Here is a 27184-nt window from a genome sequence, read left to right on the forward strand (position 1 = left end):
TAGAATCTAGTGGACAATTTTTATTATCCATTTGTAACTACTGTATTTTTTGTAATTATTTGGAGTTCTTAAAGCCTTTTAGTTAATAGTTAATATTAGTTTAAGATCCCTTAAACCATTACCACAGTTTCAATAGAAGCAATGTTTTAATTCATTATGAACGACTGCATGTCTTACAGGCTGTGATGCAGACCAGACAAAATTAAAATATTTAATAAAGTTAGTAAAAAGAAACAAATGTTGTTTCCTGACCATGGTCATCCACAGCATTGATGTCGGCATGACAGTGGATCAGCTCTTCCACCATGCCCTCCACAGCTAGCCTGGCAGCCAGGATCAGAGGAGTAGTGCCATCATTCATTCGGGCATCCAGTTCTGTTGCACGATTACGGATCAGAATCTGAGACAGAGATACAGAAACATGTGAGAAAAAAAAAGACCCCAATGAAGCAGATTTCAGAGTTAATTATCAGTTAAGACCAAAGTTAGGATCAGGCACTCGTCTTACCTGGAAGACCCCCTGGGCATCAGCTGCCACAGCAGCATGCAAAGGAGTTCTCCCCATGTTGTCATGGGCATTGGGGTCAGCTCCAGCGTCTAGCAGTCTCTTAGCAGCATCAGCTCTGGCATAACGAGCAGCTAGGTGGAGAGCAGTTTCTCCTGTACGATCAGTCTGAGCCATCAGTGAAGCACCCTGAGTGATGAGGTCTGAAATGACACTAGGACCTGGTTCATCTCCTCCACTCTCCTCCTCCTCATCTCCATGCAGGCTGCAGTCTGGGCCTCCACCGTTACGTAGCGACGCCAACATTAGCGGGGTGAAACCATCTGAGAGAGCAGAAATTCATTATTAAAGAAAGCCAATTCATTCATAAAAAAAAAATAAGCACATTTTTCTTCTCACCAGGTCCCTTCACATTAACATCCAGACAGTCAGAGTCCAGGTCCGCCTGTGGAGGAGTTAGAGTGATGTCAGCAGCCTTGCGGTGTTGCAGGGTCCACTCCCTTCTGTCAACATTTCCATCCATAGCCAGCAAAGGTTTGTCTTCAGTCTATAAAAAGCCAAAGATTGTGAAACAACATTTGTTAATTAAATCTGATTTGTACTACCCCAACTCATAAACTTTGTCATTCGTTATCATTTTTAATTCACTTACTCTTGGTTTCTTGGCGGGGGCCTCGTCTTCCAACCATCTTTGACTTCCACTAATCAGTGTTCCATCCTGGGTCTTGAAATTCCTGATGTGTTAAAAAAAAAAGACCGCGGGACCCCCCCATTAGGGACTATTCGATTACCTTGTACTTAAATGTATGGCGAGACACAGCATACATGCCATGTTACACAACTATACTGTGATTCAATATATATTCAGTGTACAATCACATCCTTTTACAGATGCCATTGAGCTGTTCTAGCCATTTACATTTTCTTAACTGTAGGGGAGATTTTCACCTTCTTTGTCTTTTTTTGTATCCACTTACTTCATGTCAAAGTCATCCTGTCCGACAGGCTCTCGCCGCTTGTCATTTTTATTTGCAGAGAAGCCATCAGGAAGCCATAGGTGACTGCGTTTAAGCTTTCTCTTGGCTGCTAACATCCCCAGCACAACAATAAGCAGAATAATAACCACAGCAAGTCCAATCAGATATATCAGATAACCCCCTCCCTTTCGCGTCACTGGATCACCTGGAAAATAAAAAACTAAACTGTGATTTTGCCTTTAGTTAATTCAGTTTTTTACTTAAAAACAAACCAGTTAAATTCCAATAAGTCCTGAACAGCAGTTCAGCTTACTTTTAACAGACACTATAGGGTAAGACAGTTCAGCCTTGATGTGTGCTGCTGCTATGTAGGATGCTGCCTCGTCAGTGTTGGAGAAACAGTTGCCAGAGACCTGGAAACATTCGCGGTTATCGATCTCCAGGTGCACCACAGAGCTGCACAAATAAGCAAAAAAAAAAGCAAAAATACAAAGACACATAATGACACGTAGTTCAAAGAAAACTGATTTTATTTTACTAAACATTATATGACATCTATAAAAAAGAGAAAGCATGCGTTTCATCTTGAACTATGCTTACCCAATAACTTCCCTTTTTATCTCCCGTTTGTTTCTATTGCTCTGTGCGTGTTTTCCTTGGTCAGAATAGTACGGGTACACCATTGGGTTTTTTTTGTCATCTAACTTCACTCGCAGGTTGGTGTGCAACAGGTCTCCCAAGGTGCGCAAGAAACCTGTTAAGTCACCAAGCAGCTCCTCCGGCTGCAACCGAACCACAATAACCAGTATTCCATCTGCTATTTTGGGTGGAGTGTCAGCAGAACAGTCCAAGCCATCCCAGCCACAGGCCTCCGTGTTGCAGCTCTGGTCACAGATTTTGTTTCCATAGTGGTCTGCACAGTACTTATCATACCTGAAAATACACAGCACAGGAACGAAAGGCGTTTGCTGATTTAGAAACTTTGGACTTTTTGCACCACAAAGGCATAATTTTTTTTGAAATAAAAAAATAAAATATAATAAAGACAAGGGTCACGTACTTGCAGGAGCTTGGTGGGGTGTCCTTGCACTCAAAGCTGTCAAAGAGGCACCCAGGATTGTCACACTCCTTATCACAATGACCATTCTTGAAGCGATCCCAGCAAGGGACAGTGGCAGTGCAGTTATGCCAAGGCTGCATCCAGTTGAGCGAGCAGTCTCCTCCATCCCAGTGGCATTCATGGTTGTTACATTCATTATCACACACTTCATCCCCCATGCGCTGCTCACACTTCACATCGGGACAGGTTGCAGTGCGTTTGTTTTCACAGTACCGTCCAGAGAAGTTCATGAGACAGTGGCAAGTGTACTGGTATGGGTAGGATGGGTCTTTGATGCAGATTCCACCATTTTGGCAGTTATGTGGACACCTTAATTCATTCTCACAGTGTGGCCCACTGAAGCCTGGCTGGCATTGGCAGTACAGCTGCCCACCTGACTTCACACAGCGCCCACCATTTTGGCAATGTTGCTTGAGGCAGCCGTAATCAATGTCCATACAGTTTGGCCCCATAAAGCCCTATAAAAAATAAGAAATTTGTTGAAGCATAATAGAAATACAATCATTTTCAAAGTCAGGCAAAGCCACACATTTCCAGTAGGTTAATACAACTTTGCAGCTGATGTTTGATGGCACAAACATCTGTAACTAATCTAAACTCTTGGTTCTTGTCTACTATACCTGAGCCATGGTGTGGCCCTCTGAAGCAAGCATGAGAATAAGAGAAGGAGCAAGAGGTTATGGTGGTTAAAACAAGAATTTAGTGTGAAAAGTCAGAAGTTCTACTATTAGGGCAAAAAACACTCATGTATACATTAGTGTATTTCAAGTGTATCTCGTGTAATGTTGCTTTGTCTGTATTTGCGTGTTACAACCCACTGAAAAACAAGATGCCATGTTAAAATTGCTATCCTTTCAATAGAGTTTCAAACAATGACTTACTGTGATCAGTCTGATTACTTGAATATATCAATCCTTCTTCAGTGACAAACATTAGAGAGAAACTGATGCTATTTTTGTAATGCTATGTCTGACCATCCTACAAAAAGAATTTTTTTCCTTTCTCATACCATCGCAAGCCAATACACTCACATTTTAAATCTGATTCCACTTTGTACAGTTTCTGTCCTATGCACAACAACAACAAAATGGCAATGATAATCAAGACCTTAATGTGTAAATCAAAGACCTGGTATAAAGGTATATTAATGACCGCATAGTGTTGCACTAACAAAAAATCAGAAAATATCTGGTTAAAACAAAAAAACTTACAGAAACACAGGAGCAGGTGTAGCCATTTACTGAGCTCATGTTCATTGTGCAGATGCCACCATGAAGGCACGGCCTGGACAGACACAGATCCACCATGGACTCACAATGACGACCTGGAGGAAAAGTTATACAGGAAAATAACTAGCATTTTGTTGGATTATTACCAATAGTGGCACATTTTTTTAACCAATCAATCAATCGGCATTGACCGATGTCGACACTTATGTATCCTATTATCAAAAAACCCATCTGCTGCTCTCACTGCGAGCATTTCACTCATGCATGTGAAAATCTTTCTGCTGGGTCTTTGATGCACTAGAGTGGCTATTGAGGACCTCGTCCCTGGGTTTGAATTTATGGCCAATACTTGTTTTGTGTGTAATTGTTAAGATCAAGCCTTACGGTTTCAACCTTTAATAACAAAAGACCTGGTAAATAGAGCCCATGAATAGAACCAGGCAATATTAACTATTTTCTTGCAATAATCTATAATCAATAATCTAAAAAGTTTAAAACCAGTTCAGACACATTTGTTGGGGGGAGAGTGTTAGATTAAAACAGTTTATTTACATGGTCAACATAGCTCCAGAATTTTGCTTATTTAATGCTGTAGCAGAGAAAAGCTGAATTAATTGAGAGATGATTAACACCAACACAAACACTCAAAACACACAGAAAGTAGCGTTTTGACAGACAAAGCAGTCTATCTGCTGAGAAATAAAAACCTTATTTTCCTAGTTTTCACTGTGATTACATTCTAACGCACAAATAAATACACTCCACCTGTGTTCTGCTGGAGTGTTTATAGCCTGCGGTTAAACAGACACACACCTGAACCTGGACTCAAGTAAGTCCAGTTCACAAGTTAATGTTCACAATGTAGATCACTGACAGAAATACAGAGGGCTACAGTATAATGATGGTTTTGGATTGGACAAAAAATCCAGATCATCACACTGCAGTATCATAACACTAATCACTGCTCCACCTGGTAAATCAATCCAACTTAGCAACTTGATGGTAACTTTTATTTTTAAGGCACTAAAAGGTCTTGCACGACCTTATTTATCTGACCTTCAAAAGCCACACAGGCAATCTAGATCATTGTGCTCTAAGGAGCAGAGCCAACTGGCAGTCCTTCATACCAGATACAAGAGATGGGGTGACTGTGCTTTCTCTGTAGCAGCACCTACTCTGGAACAATCTTCCATTAGAACTGTGTCTGGCCCCAGAGTAATGGTCTATTAAGTCAGAACTCAAAGCACATCTTTTTATCAGGCATTTCATTTAGTGGAGCAGTAAGACACCTTATTTATGTATGTATTTATTGAGTTTGTGTCTTCTTTTCTGTCTTATAGTATTTTAATGGTATGTTTTGTATTTAGACTGGGTAGCTCAAATATTTTAGCAATGTATTAGTTTTAAATTGGTTGTTAGATTTTTATTTCTTTTTAATACATCAAGCATTTATCTGTGGTTCTGTAGATACATTTGTTTGATTACCTTCCTGCATTTTATACATTTTAAATGTCTTATTTTGTCTTACTTTAAAGCACTTTGGCCAACCTGTTGGTTGTTGGAAAGTGCTATATAAATAAACTTTTGACGAAAGTTGATTGGGGCAGTAACAGGGCGGGTCTGAGTTCACCGTCATCATGGGGGGTTGACACTCAGTGTAAAGTCCGTATGGGATACCTCCCCCATCTGACAGGACTCAAGCATGAATTACGCAGCAGTTTTAGGCTGCTCCATCTGTAGGTCTATAACCTCTGCTCCCCAAAGGAGAGGTAGGAGGTACAACACTATGCTGCCCCTTCTCACAGCTGAGCTTGGTGAAGAGGGGACAACTGTGGTGACAGAGGTTTATATGTGCAAGCAGGGCTGTGGAGACGTCACCACATGTTGCCAGCTTTTATGCTGTGAATAAAGGTGTCTTCAGCCAGGCCACATGAGGACATGATGTCATTGGCCTCAAACATTTCAGCCCCCAATCTAATCATACAGTTGTTTCATCACATACTGTAACCTTTCTCAAGTGAGAATTTATAGGATTGGATTTGTTTCAGCTATGTGTACTAAAATGAGTGTATGTATTTGATTATTCAAAAATACAGTAAAGCGGCTTATTAGATATACTTGTTGCTACTTTATAAATAATTCTATGATATAAATTAATTCTAATTTGGTTCTTAATTTATTTAGTCTGCTCACTGCAAATTTTTTGTTTTCAATTATTATTATTTGAAATATTTATCATATTTTTAATACTCAAATTACTATTTTATGTTGAGTATATTTGTCTGTCCTTTGCTAATATTAAATTGCATTTTTAATTCTGCGAGAGAGAAAAAAAACATTAAAAACATTATAAATCGGCCATCAGCCTCCCTGCTCCTTACAACTCTGCATCAGACATTGAAAAACCCATGTCAGTCAACCACCAAGACTCCTAATTACTGAAACACTGTTCATAAAATACTAACATTATGCTTTTTTTCTAACATTTAACATTATATGGGGCTGTTATATCCCTTTGAGCAGCTTAAATCAATGTACCTGTGTATCCGGGTTTACAGCGGCACTGGTAATCGTTGATCAGCTGAACACAGTCTTGGCTGCCAGGTTCATGGCAGGGTTTAGACAGGCATTCATTGAGATCCCCCTCACAGTGTTCTCCAATAAATCCTGGAGGGCAGGTGCACGTGTAACGGCCCACACCATCCACACACTGTCCTCCATTCAGACAGCGAAGTTCCTGGGAGTCTGGCTTGGGGGCACAGTCATCCACATTCACTTCACACTGGACCCCTACGAGAAGAGAATAGAAAAAGGTAACTGTATGTAGTACATAATAGTACTGTAATATTTAACAATTCAGAAGAGCTTTACTGTCAATGAATGTTTAACTTCAAAACTGCTTTATTAATGTTTAAAGGTTAATTCACCCTTACATAAATCAACCTTGTGTGTGTCTGTATTCATGTGTACATGCCATAGACATACCATTTGTTCCATGTGGACAGACGCACATGAAATGGTTAATGAGATTGATACATGTTCCTCCATTGAGACAGGGCTTCGAATGGCATTCATCCACATCATATTCACAGTTCACCCCCTGGTAGCCTGGTTTACACTGGAGCAATGAAACAAACAGAGGTTTGCTCATTGTATGTTTTAGAAATTCTGTTGCTAGTTTACTCTTACTATAAAACCTGAAGCATTAAAGATTTAGAGCCTACAAATTATACACGGACAGAGAATTGACTTACTATACACTCGTATGTGCCCTGATAATCCTTGCATGTAGCTCCATTGTGACAGGGGTTTGACTGGCACTCATCAACCATCTTTTCACAGTAGCTGCCTGTGTATCCTGCCTGGCACTGACACTTGAATGGTAAATTGCCCACATCAAAACATCGCCCAGCATTGTTACACACATTCTCCACATTCAAACCTACAGTAAATTGGAAAAAGAGGTTAGTAACTGTGTACAATTCCTGCCCATTGTTAAAATTTGGATAAAAGTATGCAAACACACATTATAATGTAGTTAACATTTACATGGCAATTTTGATTACCTACCACACTGATTTTCCCTCGTACAAACATTATCTTTAATATAAATACTGTTTTATTTTTCTTTGAGATAGAAGTTCAAGGGAAAATAATCACTTACCATGTTTGTCAGCATAGGTCTGGCAGGACATTTTAGGGACATCGCAGTAAACTCCACTCCATCCTGGTGGACACCGACAGGCCCAGGAGGTTCCTGACTGAGAGCAGGTGCCGCCATGTTGACAGTTCACCTGAATGCACAGGTTTACATGGTTCTGCATACAAAAGAGAAATGATAGATGGTAAAATGTTTGTAAATGATGTACAGACAGAAGGATGCTACATCCAGCCACCCTTCTGAGCAACAAATTTTCATCTGATGGCATCTAACCTACCTAGTGCATTATTAGTGTAATATTACACAAATCACATGTAGCTAGATGTTTTAAAATGCACCATTATGAAAAAGTAATGCCTATGCCACAAACTTATTAGCAATTACTCTCTTTATTCCTAAGTTACATATTATATTAACGCAACTAATTTTCAACCCTTTATATCCCAGCACTCAGTTTTGTGTATGCAGCCCATTTGTTCTACTTTGGTCAACTCAATTTATACTGTGAAGATGACAAAGCTCACAAATTTAGAATATGTATAGCATTCAAGACTCCATATATGCAAGATAGGTAAAATAGTTGTTGTTAATGTTAGCAAATATTGCAGTTCATGCATATTACCTGCAGACCCACTCTGAACACCTGCAGTGACTCACAGACAAATTACCTGGCAGTTCTGTCCACTGTATCCCATAGGGCAGGTGCAGCTATAAGAACCCAGTCCGTCAGTGCAAGTGCCGCCATTCTTACAGGGCTGGGAGTCACACTCATTCTGCTCATACTCACAGAACACCCCGTAAAAACCAGGATGGCAACGGCAAGCAAAGGAGTTGATGCCATCAATGCAAGAGCCATTATTCAGGCATGAGCTAGAGAAGCATAGTAGAAAAGAAAGTGCTGATTAATAAAACACCGACATTAATTAGTTACTCAAATCCTCACAGGACATACAGATAAAACTCCTCTGAATAGATTGAACTGCAGACAAAGAGAACAATTAAGTGTCACATAACATGTAATAAATGAGTGGCTCACCTCTCAGTACATTCAAGGATGTTATGCTCACACAGAATTCCATCATAGCCTGGTTTGCACTGGCACACAAAGCTGTTGACATAGTCCCTGCACACAGCACCGTTTTTGCAGGGCTGGCTGGCGCACTCGTCTACCTCAGTCTCACAGTACTTCCCTTTAAAACCCGGGTGACAAACACAAAAGAAACTACCAACCTTATCCACACAGGATCCTCCATTCAAGCATGGGTCTACAAGGAAAAGAGAAAGGGAAGAGAAGCTCTTACATTGTGAAAACTCAAACCCATGTGTAACATCTCAGGGGGGTTTTGGTATATTGACATATCCAGTCTCCAGTGATATGTAAAACAATCTTATGAAGTAGATAATAAGGTGACAGAAAAAGTTGAAGTGAAACTCACTGGGTGAGCAGTCATCAATGTCTGTTTGACAGTCATGTCCACTGTAGCCAGGTTGACATTTACACTTGTAGCTCCCCTGGCTATTCATGCAATGGCCACCATTTTTGCAAGGTTGGCTGTTGCATTCATTCACATCATTACTGCAATGCTGACCTACAAATACAAACAAGCCAGCAATTATTAACAGGGCTCAACATTAAGCTTATAAAAATATAAATGTGAGCTGTAATATTAATATAATCTCCCTTTTTAAAACTAACTTTTCCAAAATAACTAAAGTTAGGGCAACTGCATTGAAACATTGACATGACATCAATAAGGGTAAGGGAACTTTGAAAAATGCATAATAAGATATACGCAGGCAGGAGGGTTATTCCACTCTTATATTACATCTGAATAAATGAATCCTACATGGCGACATTGTGAATTTAAAGAGACAATATTAACATGAAAAGAAAAAGATATTTCTTAAAAATATTAGCTGATTTATTTGCAGATTTCTGTTGTTACAGATATCAGTAAATAGCTTCAGAGTGTAGAGATGCCTGGATGAAGCACATGTGTTTTGCATGGTTATTCATCGTAAATTAGGAAACTTCAAGTCAAGTTTTACCATTTGCAAGATTGTCAGCTATCTGGTGAATATGTTAAAAATCCATATTTTATGGATGACATTACCTTTTGGAGTTTTAATGCTTAGGTGGAGTAGATCTTGTTTTGGAGAGCTGCTCACATCAAGGCAAAATTGTGTCTTTCAATTTTCAATTTACTATTTACCTTAATGGTGATATTCCTATAATTTTATTGTAGTAGAGTGTGTTTTATTGATGGTGAGAAAACGTAATATTACTTAGTACTCATTGACTTTAACCAAGGCACAGCTATACTGCTAATATACTACTTAAGGAAAAGGTTGAGCCAGTTACTTTCAATTACAGCAGTTTGGTCTTTCAAAGTGGAAAGGTTTAAAGACTTTCTGTTTGTATAATGACACATCTTTCGGTTCTTTTAAAAAAAAACAAAAATAGCATAAATTAGCTCAAGAAACCGCAAAATGTGACGGTACTCCATAAATATTTTCTACACGTTGTTAAAAGCAATGATAATCTGCCACATTCACACAGTATATATTTAATATGACAGAACACTAGTATAGTTTGGATCAAAGTATATGCTTCATGAATTTATGAAGGTTTGTGAACAAAGCATCAAATGAAAATAAAATTACCCAATCTCTGGTTCACTTGAAATGAGACACGGTGATTACTAAGATTATGTCATTAAAATTGAAAACATTGTGCACAGTTCTACAATGAAATATGACTTCAACCCGTTTGTAGTGGGGTGACACACATAAATCAGTGTTAGTAAAACACTGCAGACTGTCATCGGGCAACTGCATGACACATTTGCCCGATCAATAAAAAATATGACGGTCATAGAGTCTACTTGCCCAGGGCAAGCAGGCACGCTTTAATGTCGAACCTTGATAAGCACCGGATAAATTAAGAAGTAATATATAATATTAGATATGACTTCACTGTCAGGCAAACTGCCTCACAAACTCACTCATATAGAAACATATAAACACATACCTTGCCAACCAAGAGGACACTGACAAGTGTAAGAGGTATAATCTGTAGATGGATGACACAGTCCTCCCCTCTGACATGGATGTGAGGCACAAGGATCCTGTTCCACTTCACAGTGGTAACCTATAGTGACATTAGACACATTTCTAATAATAATGAAAGTAAAGAAAATCTCTAATAAAATTATATAAAGGTGGTCGCTATAAAAAGTACATGCTAGGAGGATGTTGATGTCATAATGTAGTTTTCCTAACCTGTGAACGGTGGACTACATTGACAGGTATAACTGTTGATGCCATCAATGCAAAAGCCCTGGTTAAGACAGGGCCCAGATGCACATTCATCAATGTCCTTCTCGCAATTTACACCTAACAAGAGGGGGGGGGGGGGATTGTCAAAAGTCAGTGCAGTTTGTTCTGACTGCGTAGTAAAATTACCTGCTAAACCGCATTAATAATGGTTACCTTTAAAACCAGACTGGCACTGACAGGTGTAGCCATTGTGTCGGTCCACACAGGTGCCGCCATTTTGGCATGGACTGGGCTGGCACTCATTCTTTTCTTGATCACAGTGATGTCCCTCCCAGCCAGAATTACAAACACAGTGGTACCTTTACACATAAAAAAGGCCAGTTTAAAACATATATCAATCCCAAAATAACATCATGTTGCCTTCAGGCAATAACCAGCATCAGCTATAGGATTTTAAAAATGGCTATAACTTACTGTATTATACACAATACTTTGTGAACCATTAAAAAAATAAAACAACCTGACTAAGCCTAACTGATGCTTTACTTTGGGGATTTCCCCCATAGTTTACATAACTTGTGTATGTTCAAACATTCAAAGCTTAGAACATTAAACTTCCCAGCAGAGGAACATGGTTAACATACATATCTGGCTCTTCAATACATTCTCCATGGACACAAGGCTGATTAGCACAGTGTTCAGTCCCAGAGAGACACAGTAGGCCGTGGGTGCTGGGTGGGCACAGGCAATGAAACCCATTAACCTTGTCAATGCAGGTTCCTCCAATCCCACATGGGTTAGACTTACACTCATTGATCTCCGATTCACAGTAAGTTCCTATTAGGAAGAAATTCAAAAGAAATTAGGTGCTTATATAAATATAACAGCCTTCTTCATTTGTTTGCTGTTACCAATTTTATGAAATTTATAAAAACTTACCAGTATATCCTGGGGTGCACACACATTTGTATTCATTAATACCATCCTGGCACTCTCCAAACTGACAGGGGTTGCTTGCACAATCATTAGTATTGATCTCACAGTTTACACCTGAGAAGGAAAAAAACAGAGACAAACTCATGAACTAGAAATTGTTGGTCTTTCTATACGGGACATAATTTTACCCATCTGTATACTTAATGCTGAGATTTAAACTTCGCACAATTAAAATGCCCTGTGACACGGCAGATTAATTATTTGTTACAAAATGAGATATATTACCACCAGGGGGGGTAAGACTATAATTGAGTTTTGCGACAAGTGCAAAAATGTAAACAAAAAATAAATGTACATACAGCTCTTCATTACAGCAATGGAATGCAAATATGAAAAGTAGCAGCTACATTGTTATAGGGAGAGTGAGCACAAGAGAACAGAAATAAGGTGACAAATACAAACTGAAGAGAGAGAACAAGGCACATCAGAAAAGGGGAAGTGAGGGGATGAAACCTCAAAGTGAGACATAACATGGTGACTTGATGCCAATTTTGGTAACGTGAGTACAGTATAGAAAGCAGTACCAGGCCTAAGGGTAATACAATGTACAATACTGAGCTTACTAATCCAAACAGCACTGCATGCTGAGTGCTTCACTGATTGAAAGCTATACAGGAAGCTTTAAATATGGGGGATGGGAACTTTCATTTTCTAGCTGATTTCTCATAAGTTTATTAACATGACCTGGTAAAGAGACTAATGAGAATGATTTGGTTGTATTAAAAAAAGACCCAGTAGAATTCAATGTAATAATAAATTGTAGAAGGAACTACAAATGTATGGTATAAGATAATGTGTTGGGTGATAGTTGAAGATGTATAGTTACTATAGCATCAATATGTGAAGCAGAGCAGAGCTTTGTTTAACACCCTGCAAAAGAAGTGGCAGCAAAGTGTTTTTAATAGGAAAATGGCTGAAACACCCCACGTACCAGGTACCATGGGGTATACAAGGAGTTTTCTGGTTTGAAAGGCAGATATAACATTGATGATTACATTCAGTGTCTTGTTTCCATGTCTGTACTCATACAGATCCCATCAAACAAAGTGTTTGTTCAACAGCATTTCTGTTTCACAAGTCAAATGACAATTCCATCGAAGAATACTGTAAATTAGTATTAAGCTGTCTATTGTACGAGCATTGATTTAGCACATACCACTAGTTCCCGTTGGGCAGTTACATTGGTAGGCATCGACCAGGTCGACACAGCGTCCTCGATTCTGACAAGGGTTGCTGTGGCATTCTTGGACCTGGACATGACAGATGGAGCCCGTGTAGCCAGGATAGCACTCACAGGAGAAGGTGGCGATGCCATCTTTACACACACCATGGTGGCATGGTTCTGGTATGCAATCATTGATGTTCAGTTCACAAAGTAAACCAGTGAAGCCTGGGGAGGACATTTCTCTTTAGAATAACAACCAAATTAACTGCATCATAGATCAGGTGACCATTTCAAAATATTGTGTGATCAAATAGAGCAATGGGTTGTGTGAGACACACCATTTTTTCCTGTTTTTACACTCAATAGTAGTGGTTGCTCCACAATCCGTATTAAGACAAAATCACTTTTGCATCAATTTAACAAACAGAGATTGCTTTTTACCTTCAGCACATTCACAGTCATATCCATTAGGTCGATCGATACATTTAGCCCCATTCAGACAGGGTGTGCTGGAACACTCATCAATGTCTATTTGGCACATGTCACCGCTGAAACCTGAAAACGGAACACACAAAGAACATAGTAACATTTACAAAACATTTCAGACTACATAAACAAACTTTTCACTTTGCGCGGAAAGAAATCTATCAAAAAACAAAAAACATAATCAGAGCTTCACATATACTAACCTGCTGGGCATTCGCAGACAAAGCGGCTGACCTGGTTTAGACATTTACCCTGGTTCAGACATGGTGAGCTGAGACACTCGTCAACGTCTATCTCACAATGTGTCCCGTCAAATCCTGCATAAATGGAGAGAGATACAGGCTTTCATAATATCTTCTGTTTTTAAAGTTACCTAATCTAATGTTTTAAGCCTCCCTAGAAATACATGTTTTCTACAATTATTACCATTACTTTAGGAGTGACTCTTGATGGGTGACTTACTCTGTCTAGTAAATAATACCGTATTATAAACGACTGATCCCAAGAATCACACAATAAAAACTGTATCTCTGGATTAGAATGCGAAGTAATACATATATAAAACTCAGAAAATGTTTCATTTCTTAAGAGCTGTACCAGGCATGCAGATGCAGGTGTAGTCCCCAATGCGATCCAGACAAGTGCCATCATTCTGGCATGGGTTTGAGGCACACTCATTTACATCTTGCTCACAGCGTGGCCCAGCATAACCTCTAGCACAGTTACAGGTGAAAGAGCCATCAGTATTCACACACTGACCACCATGCTCGCAAGGATTGGTACCTGAGAAGAAAGACGGACAAGTTTAAAGTCTTAACAAAGCAGATATATAGCAGTTATATTTGTATATAAAAGGGTAGTCTTCATCCTCACCAATGCTGCATTCATCTCTGTCATTGTTGCAGGTGCTGCCCATATATCCAGGTGGACAGTTACAGTTGAACATGCCACTGATGGGGTTGGTGTCACACTGAGAGCCCTCTCTGCAGGGGTTACTGATACATGCGTCATCTCTATGGCAGAGTAAACCTGAAAAAATGTGTTCAGTTTTTTTATTAAAGATTCCAAACAAGCACCGTCTGTGCTGAGACATAACTATAACATCTCCACTACAGAGTTACTGATTGCCAGTATTTGTTTCTCTTTTTTGAGGTATATGTATATATACAGACATGATATCTAATTGGAAAATTAGAAACATAATACAGACCGACAACATTTCTGTTTTGGTCTAAAAACACATGCATGGGGTTTTCTACAACTGGCCCACCTGTCTTTCCATACGGGCAGACACAGATAAAGGAGGCAACACGGTCAATGCACGTGGAACCAGGGCTGCACGCAGCTGTAGCACAGTCATCGATATTTTCAGAGCAGTCTGGTCCACTCCAGCCATTAACACACACACAGACGTAGCTGCCAATCAGGTTGCTGCAAGTACCTCCATTCTGGCAAGTGTTTGGCTGCAGATGACACTCATCTACATCCTCTGTGCAATGTTGTCCTGTGGGTTGACAGGGAGAAGGACATGGAATAAAGGGTTATTACTCTGTTAATATTAAGTTTACTTTCAGTATATTTTAAGTAGGTTATTTTTAGATGCCTACCATCTTATCTAAAAAGCCATATTTTTTGGAACTATCGAATATGTACAGTATAGCATTATTTATTGACAGTGGCATTTTTTTAAATGCCCTGCTCAAGCATCACATTGGCATTGCTTCCCCCAGGTGGATTAGTACTATATAAACTCAGACAGGCCCAAGGAAGTTGATGTATGCATGTTTGTAAACGGAAAACCTGGGTATGCCATGTGTCTTAGCAGGGACACACCTTGTGTGTAGAAAAGTCCTCAGAAATATGAAAAAAGAGAACAAAGGACTAGTAACATAAAACATACATTGACTTGAAGCTCTCGAATGGGGAACCCACATACAGTACTGTACCACAATGAAACCAAAACATATGAATGAAATTAACAGTGGTCATGAGAACACATAAACAAACAACAACACAGAAACATCTCTTACCAGTCCATTCTGGAGGGCACTGACAGTTGTAAGTGTTGACTCCATCCATACAGGTTCCTCCATTGGCACACTGATGCCCTGGGCAGTCATCAATGTTGTTCTCACAGTTAGTTCCATTGAAACCTAGCATAAAAAAAACATTTAAGTATTCATCTTTCTCTATTTTTTTTAATATTGTCTCACACATGTTCTGATGTATCTATAAATGCCAGCTTTGTGTGTTTGTTGGAAACTGTAGCACTTGTAGTGCCTAACACAACACAGTCAGCAGGATCAGACTGTTTGCACCTCAAACAACATAACGCAACGATTCAGAAACTCTAAGCTATATCCATTTGTACAAATACAACTGTTACAGTGTGGCTCCTTTCTCTTATTAAATTTAATATTATTCGCTTTAAATTCTTCTAAGCAACTTTATGATTTTGCTCTCTCTCTCTCTTACTGGGGGACAAAACTGTCCATATCTCTATATGGTGGAAGGTTAAACTTTCACATGCAATATTATTTTAGCTTTCTGATCTGTATTTAGTTTTTTTTTTTTTTTTTTTTTTTTGTCCTTCGGCTTATCCCGTGAGTTCAGGGTTGCCACAGCGGATCATCGTCCGCATGTTGATTTGGCACAGTTTTTACGCCAGATGCCCTTCCTGACGCAACCCTCCCCAATTTATACCGGGCTGTTTAAAAAAAACAAAAATACAAAAAGGGTGAAGAAGAGTTTAAAATTGTAGTACCTGGAAGGCAGTGGCATGAGTAGCTAGTTTCAGAGTTCTGGTGGCAAGTGCCTCCATTTAGGCACGGTGAAGGTGAACATGGGATGTATGAGCTTTCACAGTGTCGGCCCGTAAACCCGGGTGTACAGAGACAGCTGTAGAAATGGAAAGTCAGTGTTATCTCATTTTCAACTACATAAACTGTTTCCTAGTAGTTTACACTGCATTTTCATACTGGGTTAGTATATATTGAATAAACTGTATTCTCACTTGTAGGAGCCAGGTGTGTTGACACATTTTCCTCCATTCTGGCATATAGAGGGTGTGGTAGCACATTCATTTGTGTCATTTAGGCAGCGAGGACCTGTGTAGCCAGGGGGACAAGAACAAATATAGCTCTCTGTCTGTCTGTTTCCACTAGACAGAGAGCTACATGTTCCACCATTGGCACAGGGACTTGAAAGACAGCTGTCTTCCTGTTCACATCGTGGTCCTAGAAAAATAAAGATGAAGGGGATGAGTGTTACTGCTTGAATAGTAGGAACAATGATGTGTGTGCTTTTACAGTTATTAACAGGTCTTATCATATATTGTGTTTTATACCATGATTCTATCAGCACAAATCAGAGCTTCAAAGCAAAGTACTCAGTTGCTTCTGGTGACATTTATGCCCTAAAATAAAATTATGAATGATTGAGGAATATAAGCCTGGCTTGATGTTATTTAATAGGGATGTGTTAGAATACATGAGAAAATTCCTAAATTAGACAGAAAAATATTAAAATATTTTATGATATTTCTACATTGGTGTCTACATCTTAATTGATTCTTACATTGCCAAATGCTGTAATATTAAAATCATATTTCATTAGTTTGGTAAAGTTTTAAGATAAAGAAAAATGTGGAAAATATTAACCTCCATTATTGAAGTAATAACATGATTCTCAGAAGGTTGATACAGTCAGCCTAAAATAACTTGCTTGGAAACTACAATGCAAAAATTATACTGTGACAACAATAAGAAAAGAGTTAGAAAATAGTCTTTATTGTTTTGGTGACAGACAAAAGCCAGACAAACTTCCTCTTGTGACTAACACCTGCAAGAAAAACAGTGTCTCACCTGTCCATCCTCTAGCACACTCACACTTGTACTTCTCGAGGGACAACAGGGTGCAGACACCTCGGTTGGCACATGGGTTGTTGGGGTAACATGTGGAGTTTTGAGGGGTCTGGCATTGCTGTCCAGTAAAGCCAAGAGGGCAAGTGCAGATGGCACTACCTGGTACAGGTACACCAGCTTTCATGGACACTGAGCAGTTCCCTCCATTCAGGCAGTATCCAGGTTGACAAGGGTCCTTATGGTGGCAGTACTCACCCAGGAAACCTGATGCACACCTGCACACACACAAAACCCCAAAATTAGAGATCAGGGATTATGTAAGGACACACACAACAATTTAAAGCCAATCATCTATCAATGAGGACAATAAAGTTAAAAGATAAGTTAACAAAAAAGACAAATAGATTTGTGTGCGCTTCAGAGAGAGGCAAACAAACAAAACAAAAGAGAGCATTTCCGTCAGGTGCACTAACACACTACATCAGACAAGTGCTGCTGAGAGCAACAACAGCTGAGAATAATATCTGCTCCTACAGAACACGCACACATCAAAGAAACTAATGAACCGACTCAGGTAAAAATTACTGCCTAGCACAAAGTCTTGCCACTGCTGTTTAGTGATCCAATCAATATGTAACAGTAATATGTAATTATGTGGAGTATTTGCAATATGAGTGGTTGTCCATAAAGAAAAACTAGTTTTTCAATTACTCTGAATATGGTAATGTTAATGAAGTGCATTTGTTTAGTGCCTTTACCCAAAGAAAAATATGACATCCTATTCACAATTAAGGTCTCATGCTCACAGTTCACACACACACACACACACACACACACACACACACACACACACACACCACCCACACACACCACCCACACACACCTCAAGAACAGTTTGATAATCTTTCGGGGCAAAGATCCACCAAGCCAATGGTCTGCCACTGGCCAATGTTTTTTTTTTTTTGGTTGGTTTGATTTTGTTATACTTTATTAATTCCTATAGGTAAATTTTACCACTAATCCTATAATTACTGAACAAACTGCTCTGAATGCTGAGATGTTGCGCCATAAACAATGAGAGATAAGGGGGAAGCTGAGCTTGGTGAAAGGTTTAAACTTGGGTCATTAATGGCAAAGAAGAAGTTCAAAAGCAGAAGGATGTGAGGTGGAGTTATCTGGAAGTTGTTGACTGATGCCTGGCAGAAACTAAAAACAAGTGAAGCAACTATTGGGACAAAGCAACAGATAAATAATATACCTGACAATACGTATAGTCATGTCATGATCTACACAAATATGTCCACATTATTGTTGAGGAACCTTTCTTGGCAGTAGCAGTTTGTTCACAAATGTGCAACTTCAATGAACTAAGCCTTATCATGTTGTGACCTCATTTGGTGCAAAAATCATTTCTGTTTTTCCCCCTGCCTTTTCACCCATTTCTTTCTATTCGCTTTATTCTCGTTGTTCAGTAAAATGATTCAGCTGCATGCCGATCAGTGGGCAGGAAATCACAATATTACACAACATGTCCACTAGAGATCACTTCAGAGACAATGTTCCCTTCGTCACTTTCTATTCCTCAGTTTTTTCATAATCCCACCCTCTTTCACTCACTACTTCTCCATGTGAGACAAAATTTGGTTAGACCTCTTCATTTCTTACAGAGCAAAAGACTATTACTCAGGTTATTTAATTGGTATGGTATTTAAAGCAGATGTCTGTTACACTGTGTGTGGCACATGGCAAACACGCTGTTGGACGACTGTGGGTGACAGAGCAACCTACTGCTTCTTACACAGGCCTCTAAATGTGCCTCCCCAGAGGAGCTCAGATAACATAATAGGAGAGCAGAGAGCACACATCAACCCACACACATACACAGCTGTATAAGCCTCTTTCATAAAAGCTGAAAAATTGTGAAAAAGTGAAAAATTGATGGACGAAGCAGACACGCAGCATATAAAAGATAAATAGAAGAGACATTAAACTGAAACATAACAGTGGGGATCTCTTTCTAACATTAATTTATTATTGGCCACTCCACCCAAAAACAGCTTGAAGATATTAGGTTGTGAGCTCATGAGAAAGAAGCAGAGCAGATGAATCATGCCAGGCAAAAGTTTCACAGATCAATCACATCTGTGAAACGTCTCCCTAGTATGATGTGAATCACTCAAAGTCTCTTCAAATGACAAACAACATGTGACAACATATTCCCACTCTCACTAATTTGCTTGGTTCACAAATGTAAATTGCCATGGACAAAAATAAACAAACTGATTTATTTGAATAAACACCACAACACTCCAGTGTCTATAATTTTTATTATTTTTTAATTGTTTTTGACCAGGTGTGATAAAACCATCTTTACTATATAAAAGCATAAAGAAGAGCTCAGGAAGTTTCTTTTATTCTTGTAAAATTTAATTCACCCACTGTACAGTGAGTGAGACACTGTGCTGTTGCCGGATATACTTACCAGCAAACTAAATGCACTGCTAAAAATAGTACTGCACAATTTAAAAAAAAGTTATTTTAGTTGACTAAAATTAGCTATGTGGTGATTACAGAGCCTTGTTTAAATAGATACGTTTACATTTGTTAACACTTTTTAAAGATTTATGGCTTAGGCAATGAACACTAATAGGTACTGCGACGGGCAAAGCTTTGCTGAATTTGTTCTTGTCATGGGATTAGTTGACAACAAAAATACAATCTCATCTTTTAAATGGTTAATCTACCCCAAAATTTTAAATTTGCAGATTAAACAGACAAACATAATAATAAATTAGTGATGTTCCCCTCTAAGACATACTCCAAGCCTCTTTGTCTTCGTCCAAGTTCGTCTCCACTGCAACCCACTAACACATGCCTTCCATCAAACACACAAATAAATACACAAACACAAAGATGTCCCTCCCCTCTAAACACAAACTTGACTTGGTCACAATATCACAATAAGACTGCTGTCCTGGAATTAGAGTGGCTCTTTTTTCCCTCCTGCACAGCCTTTTGACCCTTCTCCCACAGTAATGACATGGCCCTCTGCCCTTTGCTATAAATCACATAAGCAAGCTGTCACACAAAGATCACTGTGACCAGTTTTATATTTCACTGAGAACATTTCACACATTTCCACTATAACAAATATGGGCAATATGAGATGCATTTTAAAGTATTGCCACTTCAGTGAATGAGACAGGAAATTTGAAACATGCTTTGTTGCAAATTACAGTTCACTTCTTTAAAAACTGTGCTGGTGTTTTATAAATATATTTTTTAGAAGTATAGAAAGATAATTAATTTCTATTGTAGAATTGCCCTGTAACTATATACAACCCTTCAATAATTATTTGATGATTTCTATAAAAATCCAGAAGTGCTGAAGGAAAAAATACATAGTATAGATCCATTTAAGTTCTATCAAGTCCTATTAAATGAAACTGCTGCCATCTAACCAATGTTGACAGAACCAAATGCCATGGCATCAGGAAACAATCTGACCCTGTCCTTCAGGTTTCACTGCCAGATAGAGAGCTCATTATTAGCCTCTGGCTGTATCACTACAGCCTGTGGCAAACAGACAAGGCTGTGCATGATTCACATTATTGTCAGGGAGTGGTGGCTCACAGAGGAAGAGAGAACCTAATACACTGATACACTAGTCTGTCGCAGGAAGCAGACTTGTTCTTCTGACACGTTTTCATACACATACACAGTTACACACCGTACAGGACACAAAGCTAGAACTGGCAGACAGACAGGCACACTGTCTGTTTGCCAGCCACCTATTTACACACAGATAGCTCTACATTTATGAACATTACAGCAGAGAGGATTTCTGCTGCCCAGCTCATCTATGGGCTTCTTTGTTTTGCTCAATTAGGATTCTTTTTCCCTCCTCTTTTCTTCATCATTCTCTGATTCTGTGCAGTTTCTAGAAGTCCCCTTTTCCCTCTTATTCTCACTCCTCCACCTCTCATTTCTAACCCACTCTTGAGGTGTCAGGTTTCTACAGCTGGTTCACATTAGCGCCCCCATCTCTCTCTCTCTCTCTCTCTGTGCAACCCTTCTCTTCCTCGTTCTCTCCCTCCTCCTCTACCTTGTGCTGACCTCAGGCAGTCCTGGCTGGCCATGGGGGATTCTCACTCACTCATGTCCTCCAACTTCTAAATTCCTGATTCCTATATCCCAGGCTCCCAAATCCTCATTCTCCGCCCATCCCCAGTCACTCTTTCTCCATTTCCTTTGTGCTAATACTCTCCTCTTAGCTCTCCACCTTCCTATCCTTAACTAAAACCCCACCACCTCTTCCCTCCTCCTGAAGTTGCTATTCTAGTCTCAGAGGCGCTTAATAACTCCATCATACAGTGCCCCTGCAGCCATCACAGAGAAGGAGTGTGTAAGAGAAAGGGGAAGAGCATAAACCAGCTCACATTTCAATCCCTGGATCATTCCCTGGATTGACTACAGCATAGATGGCCTATTCACTGTATTCTAATCCTGTTTGTGCATGCATGAATATCACAAATCATGTGCAGGATAGGTTCTTCTCTTTACTGTTGCGTGTGTGCATAGCTATTCTGCTAGTTGTGTGGTGTAAGGAAATCAGAAACTAAAGAATTTTAGACATACAAAACTATGAACAGTATATAATTTTAAAAACCAAGTTAAGCTGGACAGAAATGTTTTCTTTATAATTTCTGCTGCAATTTAAACTGCAACCTTATCAGATCCACATATCTGGATAAAGCTGAATTATGAAACTGCAGCACAAAGCTAAATAACTAGACTGAAGTCACATTCACCAATATATTTGTTAGAATAAATAAAGTCTTCATATGTGAAAATAAATACATTAAAACTTTCTTCAGACTCCGTACCGCATGGATGAGATTAACCTTTACAGTCATAGCAGGCTCAGAAGTAACACAACGTGACAGCACTTTCTAGACCTCAAAGGTGAATGGTAGAGCCCATTTGGGGAGCTCCAAAGAGTGGTTTGAGTATGCTCATTTATATTTCAGCAGTGGTGGTGGACCAGTGTCTGTTCTACCTATACTGAGAAACGTCCACACTGAAAACCATGAAACTATTTCTAAAAATGTAACTAAAGCAAAAAGGTGTTTTTTGGAGTCTCCAATACTATTTTGTTGCTATTTATAAGTAGTTAGTCTCAAACACCATAAGTGACACAAGCTCAACAAGACCTCAGTAATAGCCCCCAGCCCAAGTCCAGCAGTGCTATATTAATGAGCGTTACTAGTAAGTTTACAGGAGTTTTGATTAAATTTAAGCATCCCAAAGAGTAGGAATTTACCACTTACCGATACCACTTTTTCTCAGATTGAGCTCAAGTACTCACATTTGTGTATTTGCTGATAGTAAGCAGTTGGCTATGTTTTTGTCATCACTTATCTTAAAACACACTGAAGATGTTTTCTGAGTATGAGTATCAGTATCAAGAAAACCTAACCAAAGAGGCTATTTGTACTATCACAGAATGACAGTGACTTCTGCTTCTGTTACAGTGGCACATTTATTGTGTGGATACTAAGAACACCAAGAAAAAAGCACAAAGAAAAAGCAGCCTGTTTAACAAAGCCACCCAAATTTAGATGTAAAGGTTCAATTCCTTAGTTCTGTTCTTTTGTAAATTAAATTGAACATTCATTAGTTGTGTTTCTGTTTCTGTGGGTTGGAGGTGTACTTTTGGCACACTGTCACTTCTCAGCACAGTTTTTTTTCTTTTCACTGCAACAGAGAGGAGCAGAGGCAGAAGAAAAATAACATCACAGAAGAGGCGGGCCAAGAGAGGTGTGAGAATGATGTCAAAGCTGTAGAAAAACAAAAGATGAAACAGTGCATAAAAGAGGAAGGTGAATGAATTAAGAGAGCACAACTAGGTGGAAGTAAAACCCCAAAAAGTAAAGAGCCAGACATACATAGAGAGGAGGAACCAGGCAGTCAGACTGAAAAGAATTACTGTAGAAAGAATAAAAGGAGTGTAGAACAGGGTGGAGTCCAAACTAGGGCCATGTGGTAAAATTTCAAGCCATGTTTAGGAACATTTTCGAAAAGACTCATCTCAGTAGCTGTGGTACACAGACTGTTCTTTTGCCTGCCGCTCCATCTTGTTCTGTCATTATTCTGTTAGTGTGGTTGTTTAAAGTGGAATCTCCAACAATAGATCTGTGGGCCTATAAAGCTACAGAACTAGTTCTACGCTATGCATAGTCCCCCACTGACTTAGAAATTGATGACATAAAAGAATGTAATGTACGTGTCCAAGTAATTTTTACATAACTAATCTGCTTGTGTTTATTGAATAACAACATTTATTGCAGCAGCCCTCACATAAAGACTACCATGTTTCTTTACATCTTAGGTATTTTTGTCTTTATTTAAAATGTCTGCATGGAACAAGTACTTAACAAAAGGGAGAAATCAAACAATTTCCTTTTTTTCCCCCTCATGGTTCTGACTTACTTTTTTATAATTAAACAAGTAAAGAAGAACTAAGACTCACACCGTTCTGCACCAATCCATCACATGTACAGACAATTTGTGACCCTATGACAAAACTAACATCTTTTTAACGTCACATTGTCATCATCACAGTGTGTGGAAGAAAGCCACTTGTCACCTTACTGAATGTGTGTTTTATATCTGGTTGCTACATTCCCCATTGTTTTGTAAGACTTCCTCTTTCTGACATAAGGGTTTGAGCCTCCAAGCACTCTTCTATATGTACAGTTTACACTTTTTTTATGTGGCTGTTTCTTTTACCAAGATGAAAAAAGACATTTAGACCCCAATGGTCATGATGACCGCATTTAGTCTAGTGAGATGGCACTAGTGTTTAAAAAACAAACCAAAAAAAAACCAAAACTATTAACTGACAACAATTTCACTAGTAGGAACTGCCACAGTATTGTAAGTCACATTGCTACACACAGCAGACATCAGCCTATGAACTTGTTCTCAGCTCAAGGTGTCCCTAACTTTTCAAAGAAACACACACACAAATGTGCACAGAGTACATACACAAGGAAATTCTTATCATTGTGGTTCTAGTTTCAACCACATTAACAGTGCTATTAGCTGTACTGTGGGAAGTAGATAGGCCTTTGGGGAGCGGGCAATTATTGCCGTGGGTTATAATATCCTAGTTTAGAGTTTGTTGACTTTAGTTTGGATCATGTGCCTAACCCAGTTAAAATCTGTGCCTGTGAGTGCATGGGTATGTGCTTGACTCAGTGGATGTTGTGTCAGCTGTGGAGGTGTGAAGCAGATAGGAGGAGTGATGTGTCCAAATTGCTTTTTTCTAGGCTCTCCTTTTTGCGTCTCTTTTACACTCAGTGCCTACTCTGGTTCCTTCATTTTTAGGCTAAAGACATGAGACTTCTGGAGGATAAGGACATACAATTCCACCACAGCTTGCTGTGATGTGACACAAAAACAGACTAAACACCAAAGCCAGAGAAGAAGATCTTAAACCAAGGTCTTCAAACACACAGATGTGAATTTGAGACTAAGGGGTATCGCTATAACAAACGCAAATAGGTAAAGAGTGCAAAAATGATCCCACAGGCAATTGTGATGATTAAAATAAAAAAAAAAGAAATCCAGAGGTAGTAGTAAAAATAGTCTAAGGTTGTGGGAGAGAGATTAAGAGACCAGGTGAGTTGTGTCCAGAGGCACCTAAATCCCTAAAGCAGTGGGGGGAGGCATGGATGGATGAGTGACAGTTTGATGAAGGAGGTGTAAGAGGGAAATAACAATCTTTTCTCCATTCCACATCTCCTTCATCTCACTCCCCTCAACAGTACTGTTGTCTCATCATTAGAAAGGAGTTGTGCTGTGAGGTATTCCTCCTCAAATTACCTGTAAAGAGTCATTCTCTTTTCTTTTGGCCAACTTTCTTCCTTTGTCTGCCCAGCAGGCAAATTCTTTCTGTCAGATCAAACAGACAGCAGGTCTACACAACACAGTAACTCTGTCCCCTCACTCTTAAGAAAAGACTATTTAAAACAAACATGAAAGTGCATGACAGTGACCGCAAGAGAAAAAAGTGGGGGTGGGGGTTGTTGGGGGAGGTGGAGTTAATCAGTTCACACCATGGCCTGTCAGCAGACAAAGACTTCTTGTTCTGGGGAAAAATAGGGTTTTGACAGTAAAATATGTATAGGCTCAATCTTGCTTGCACTTAACAGGTTTTAACTCAGCGAGTCAGACTCACTGAGTTAAAACCTGATGGTGTAAGGGTTCCTCTATGGCCCATGAACAAGACAAGTGTTTCTGAGCTCTTAAGCAGTGCTTCATGAGATAATGTTTGCCCATTATGTTTATCCACGCTGCAATGATGTAAGTTAGAAATACCTAGCATGCATTAATCCACACAGTAACACACCTATTTCTTACACCCAAAGAAGATAGCTTGCAGTGTCACCGGTTAGACAGCTTCACTGCACCCTGCCCTGCAAGGAAGCCAGTTGGCCTCTCCCATGCAATTCATATCTTTCACACAATATTCATGTTCAAAAGGAGACACCTGAACTTCCTTTGCAAGACATTTTCAGTACACTAATAATAATAATAATAATAATAATAATAATAATGTGTTTTTTCTGGAAATATAATTGTGAAAGTCTGTGCAACACTAATGTGTGCAAGCAAAAATTTTATACTTTAGTTTTGTACTTTCCAAACGTTTCCATATTCTTCCCTTTTTGTTCTCTCGCTCTCAAAAAAAACAGCAAATACATAGTCTCCTAAAATTAATTATATGATAGAAAATAGACCTGGAGTTGTTTTATGTTTCCTTCAATTTACAGTAAATATGAAAACTAGGAATGTCAATTAAATACTAGTTTCTTAATAAAATATAAATTAACAAATAATGCAGAAGACAACAACATGTTACTGACACTATTTGTATCTATTGTTATCTGATGTAGTACCTGGCTTTGCCACTAGATTTGTCGTGCCGTTTAGTGAAATTACATTACAGGTGTTTGCTGACCACCTCCAGGGGCTCCACAAGTAATAATAATGTTTACTGTGGCTTACTGCATTCAATGTGTTAGATGGGTGAATGAATTTAATTCACTTGGTAATCTCATCGAAAGCTCCAAAATCTCCAAACCTGCTCATTAGCACAGGGCAAAAGATCAGTGTAAAGGCCGGCACACAATTAATGACTGTAGAGCCCATTATGAATGTGATCTGGTCGTGAAAACTGGTGGGACCGAGCTGGTGCCAGTCTGACACAGTCCGTGTGGGCAGTCAGCAGAGAAAATTGTTAAGTGTGTAAGAACATTCTGGTCTTTAGTCATTTGTCCATGCCACTCATACTCAAAGAATTTCTTAAAACAAGTTAAATATTTGAGGGAGTACAGTACCTAGATTTCCATTTCTATTTAGAAGACGCTTTTTTCCAAAGCAACTTACAAGTGAGGCACAAGGCAAGCAAAAATCTAAGTCAAGGAGAAAACATCAAAGCAAACTAGTAGTACTGAAGTGTTTACATTTCATGAGATGCAAGTATAAGAAAGACCAGGAAGAAGGCTTTTTTTAATAGACTTAACTACATAAGAAGGTGTAGAAGATGTATTTTTTTGAATATTGGCAGTGAGTTTGTTCTGCATGCACAGTTCGGTAGCTCAATCCACTATTGTGGGATCCCTATAGATTTACATTAAGTTACATTGTTATTAAGTTATTTTACCTCCATGTTCTTCTGAGGGCTCTACAGTCACATCAGTGGTTAAAGATTTTATTAGAGGGCACTATATTCAACAAACTGTTAACAATTAAACTGATTATTGAATAAAATTGCCAACCATCAATTTCAGAAACCGTTAAAAATCTACATCGTCATAGTCAGAAGAAGGAATG

The 27184-nt window shown here is 39.0% G+C and overlaps 1 protein-coding gene across 1 annotated transcript in view; it reads right to left on the minus strand.

Annotated features, from left to right (window-relative positions):
* Positions 1 to 27184, minus strand: part of notch2 (notch receptor 2) — a 43601-nt gene that overhangs the window by 4119 nt on the left and 12298 nt on the right. Inside the window, exons 3-33 of the mRNA XM_067514173.1 lie at positions 17282 to 17556; positions 16432 to 16654; positions 16183 to 16316; positions 15449 to 15571; positions 14689 to 14922; positions 14292 to 14447; positions 14016 to 14201; positions 13622 to 13735; positions 13374 to 13487; positions 12924 to 13157; positions 11711 to 11821; positions 11416 to 11608; positions 10985 to 11130; positions 10775 to 10888; positions 10524 to 10643; positions 8929 to 9081; positions 8529 to 8757; positions 8161 to 8362; positions 7496 to 7649; positions 7086 to 7273; positions 6817 to 6949; positions 6370 to 6621; positions 3814 to 3926; positions 2543 to 3060; positions 2083 to 2415; positions 1796 to 1938; positions 1483 to 1687; positions 1158 to 1239; positions 905 to 1052; positions 509 to 828; positions 253 to 400 (exon numbers count right to left, since the gene is read on the minus strand). Coding sequence (XP_067370274.1) covers positions 253 to 400; positions 509 to 828; positions 905 to 1052; positions 1158 to 1239; positions 1483 to 1687; positions 1796 to 1938; positions 2083 to 2415; positions 2543 to 3060; positions 3814 to 3926; positions 6370 to 6621; positions 6817 to 6949; positions 7086 to 7273; positions 7496 to 7649; positions 8161 to 8362; positions 8529 to 8757; positions 8929 to 9081; positions 10524 to 10643; positions 10775 to 10888; positions 10985 to 11130; positions 11416 to 11608; positions 11711 to 11821; positions 12924 to 13157; positions 13374 to 13487; positions 13622 to 13735; positions 14016 to 14201; positions 14292 to 14447; positions 14689 to 14922; positions 15449 to 15571; positions 16183 to 16316; positions 16432 to 16654; positions 17282 to 17556 — 5798 coding nt within the window. The remainder of the gene's footprint in view (positions 1 to 252; positions 401 to 508; positions 829 to 904; positions 1053 to 1157; positions 1240 to 1482; positions 1688 to 1795; positions 1939 to 2082; positions 2416 to 2542; positions 3061 to 3813; positions 3927 to 6369; positions 6622 to 6816; positions 6950 to 7085; positions 7274 to 7495; positions 7650 to 8160; positions 8363 to 8528; positions 8758 to 8928; positions 9082 to 10523; positions 10644 to 10774; positions 10889 to 10984; positions 11131 to 11415; positions 11609 to 11710; positions 11822 to 12923; positions 13158 to 13373; positions 13488 to 13621; positions 13736 to 14015; positions 14202 to 14291; positions 14448 to 14688; positions 14923 to 15448; positions 15572 to 16182; positions 16317 to 16431; positions 16655 to 17281; positions 17557 to 27184) is intronic.

The sequence above is a fragment of the Channa argus genome, chromosome 8 (genome assembly GCF_033026475.1).
Source record: "Channa argus isolate prfri chromosome 8, Channa argus male v1.0, whole genome shotgun sequence".
In the NCBI taxonomy this organism is placed as follows: domain Eukaryota; kingdom Metazoa; phylum Chordata; class Actinopteri; order Anabantiformes; family Channidae; genus Channa; species Channa argus.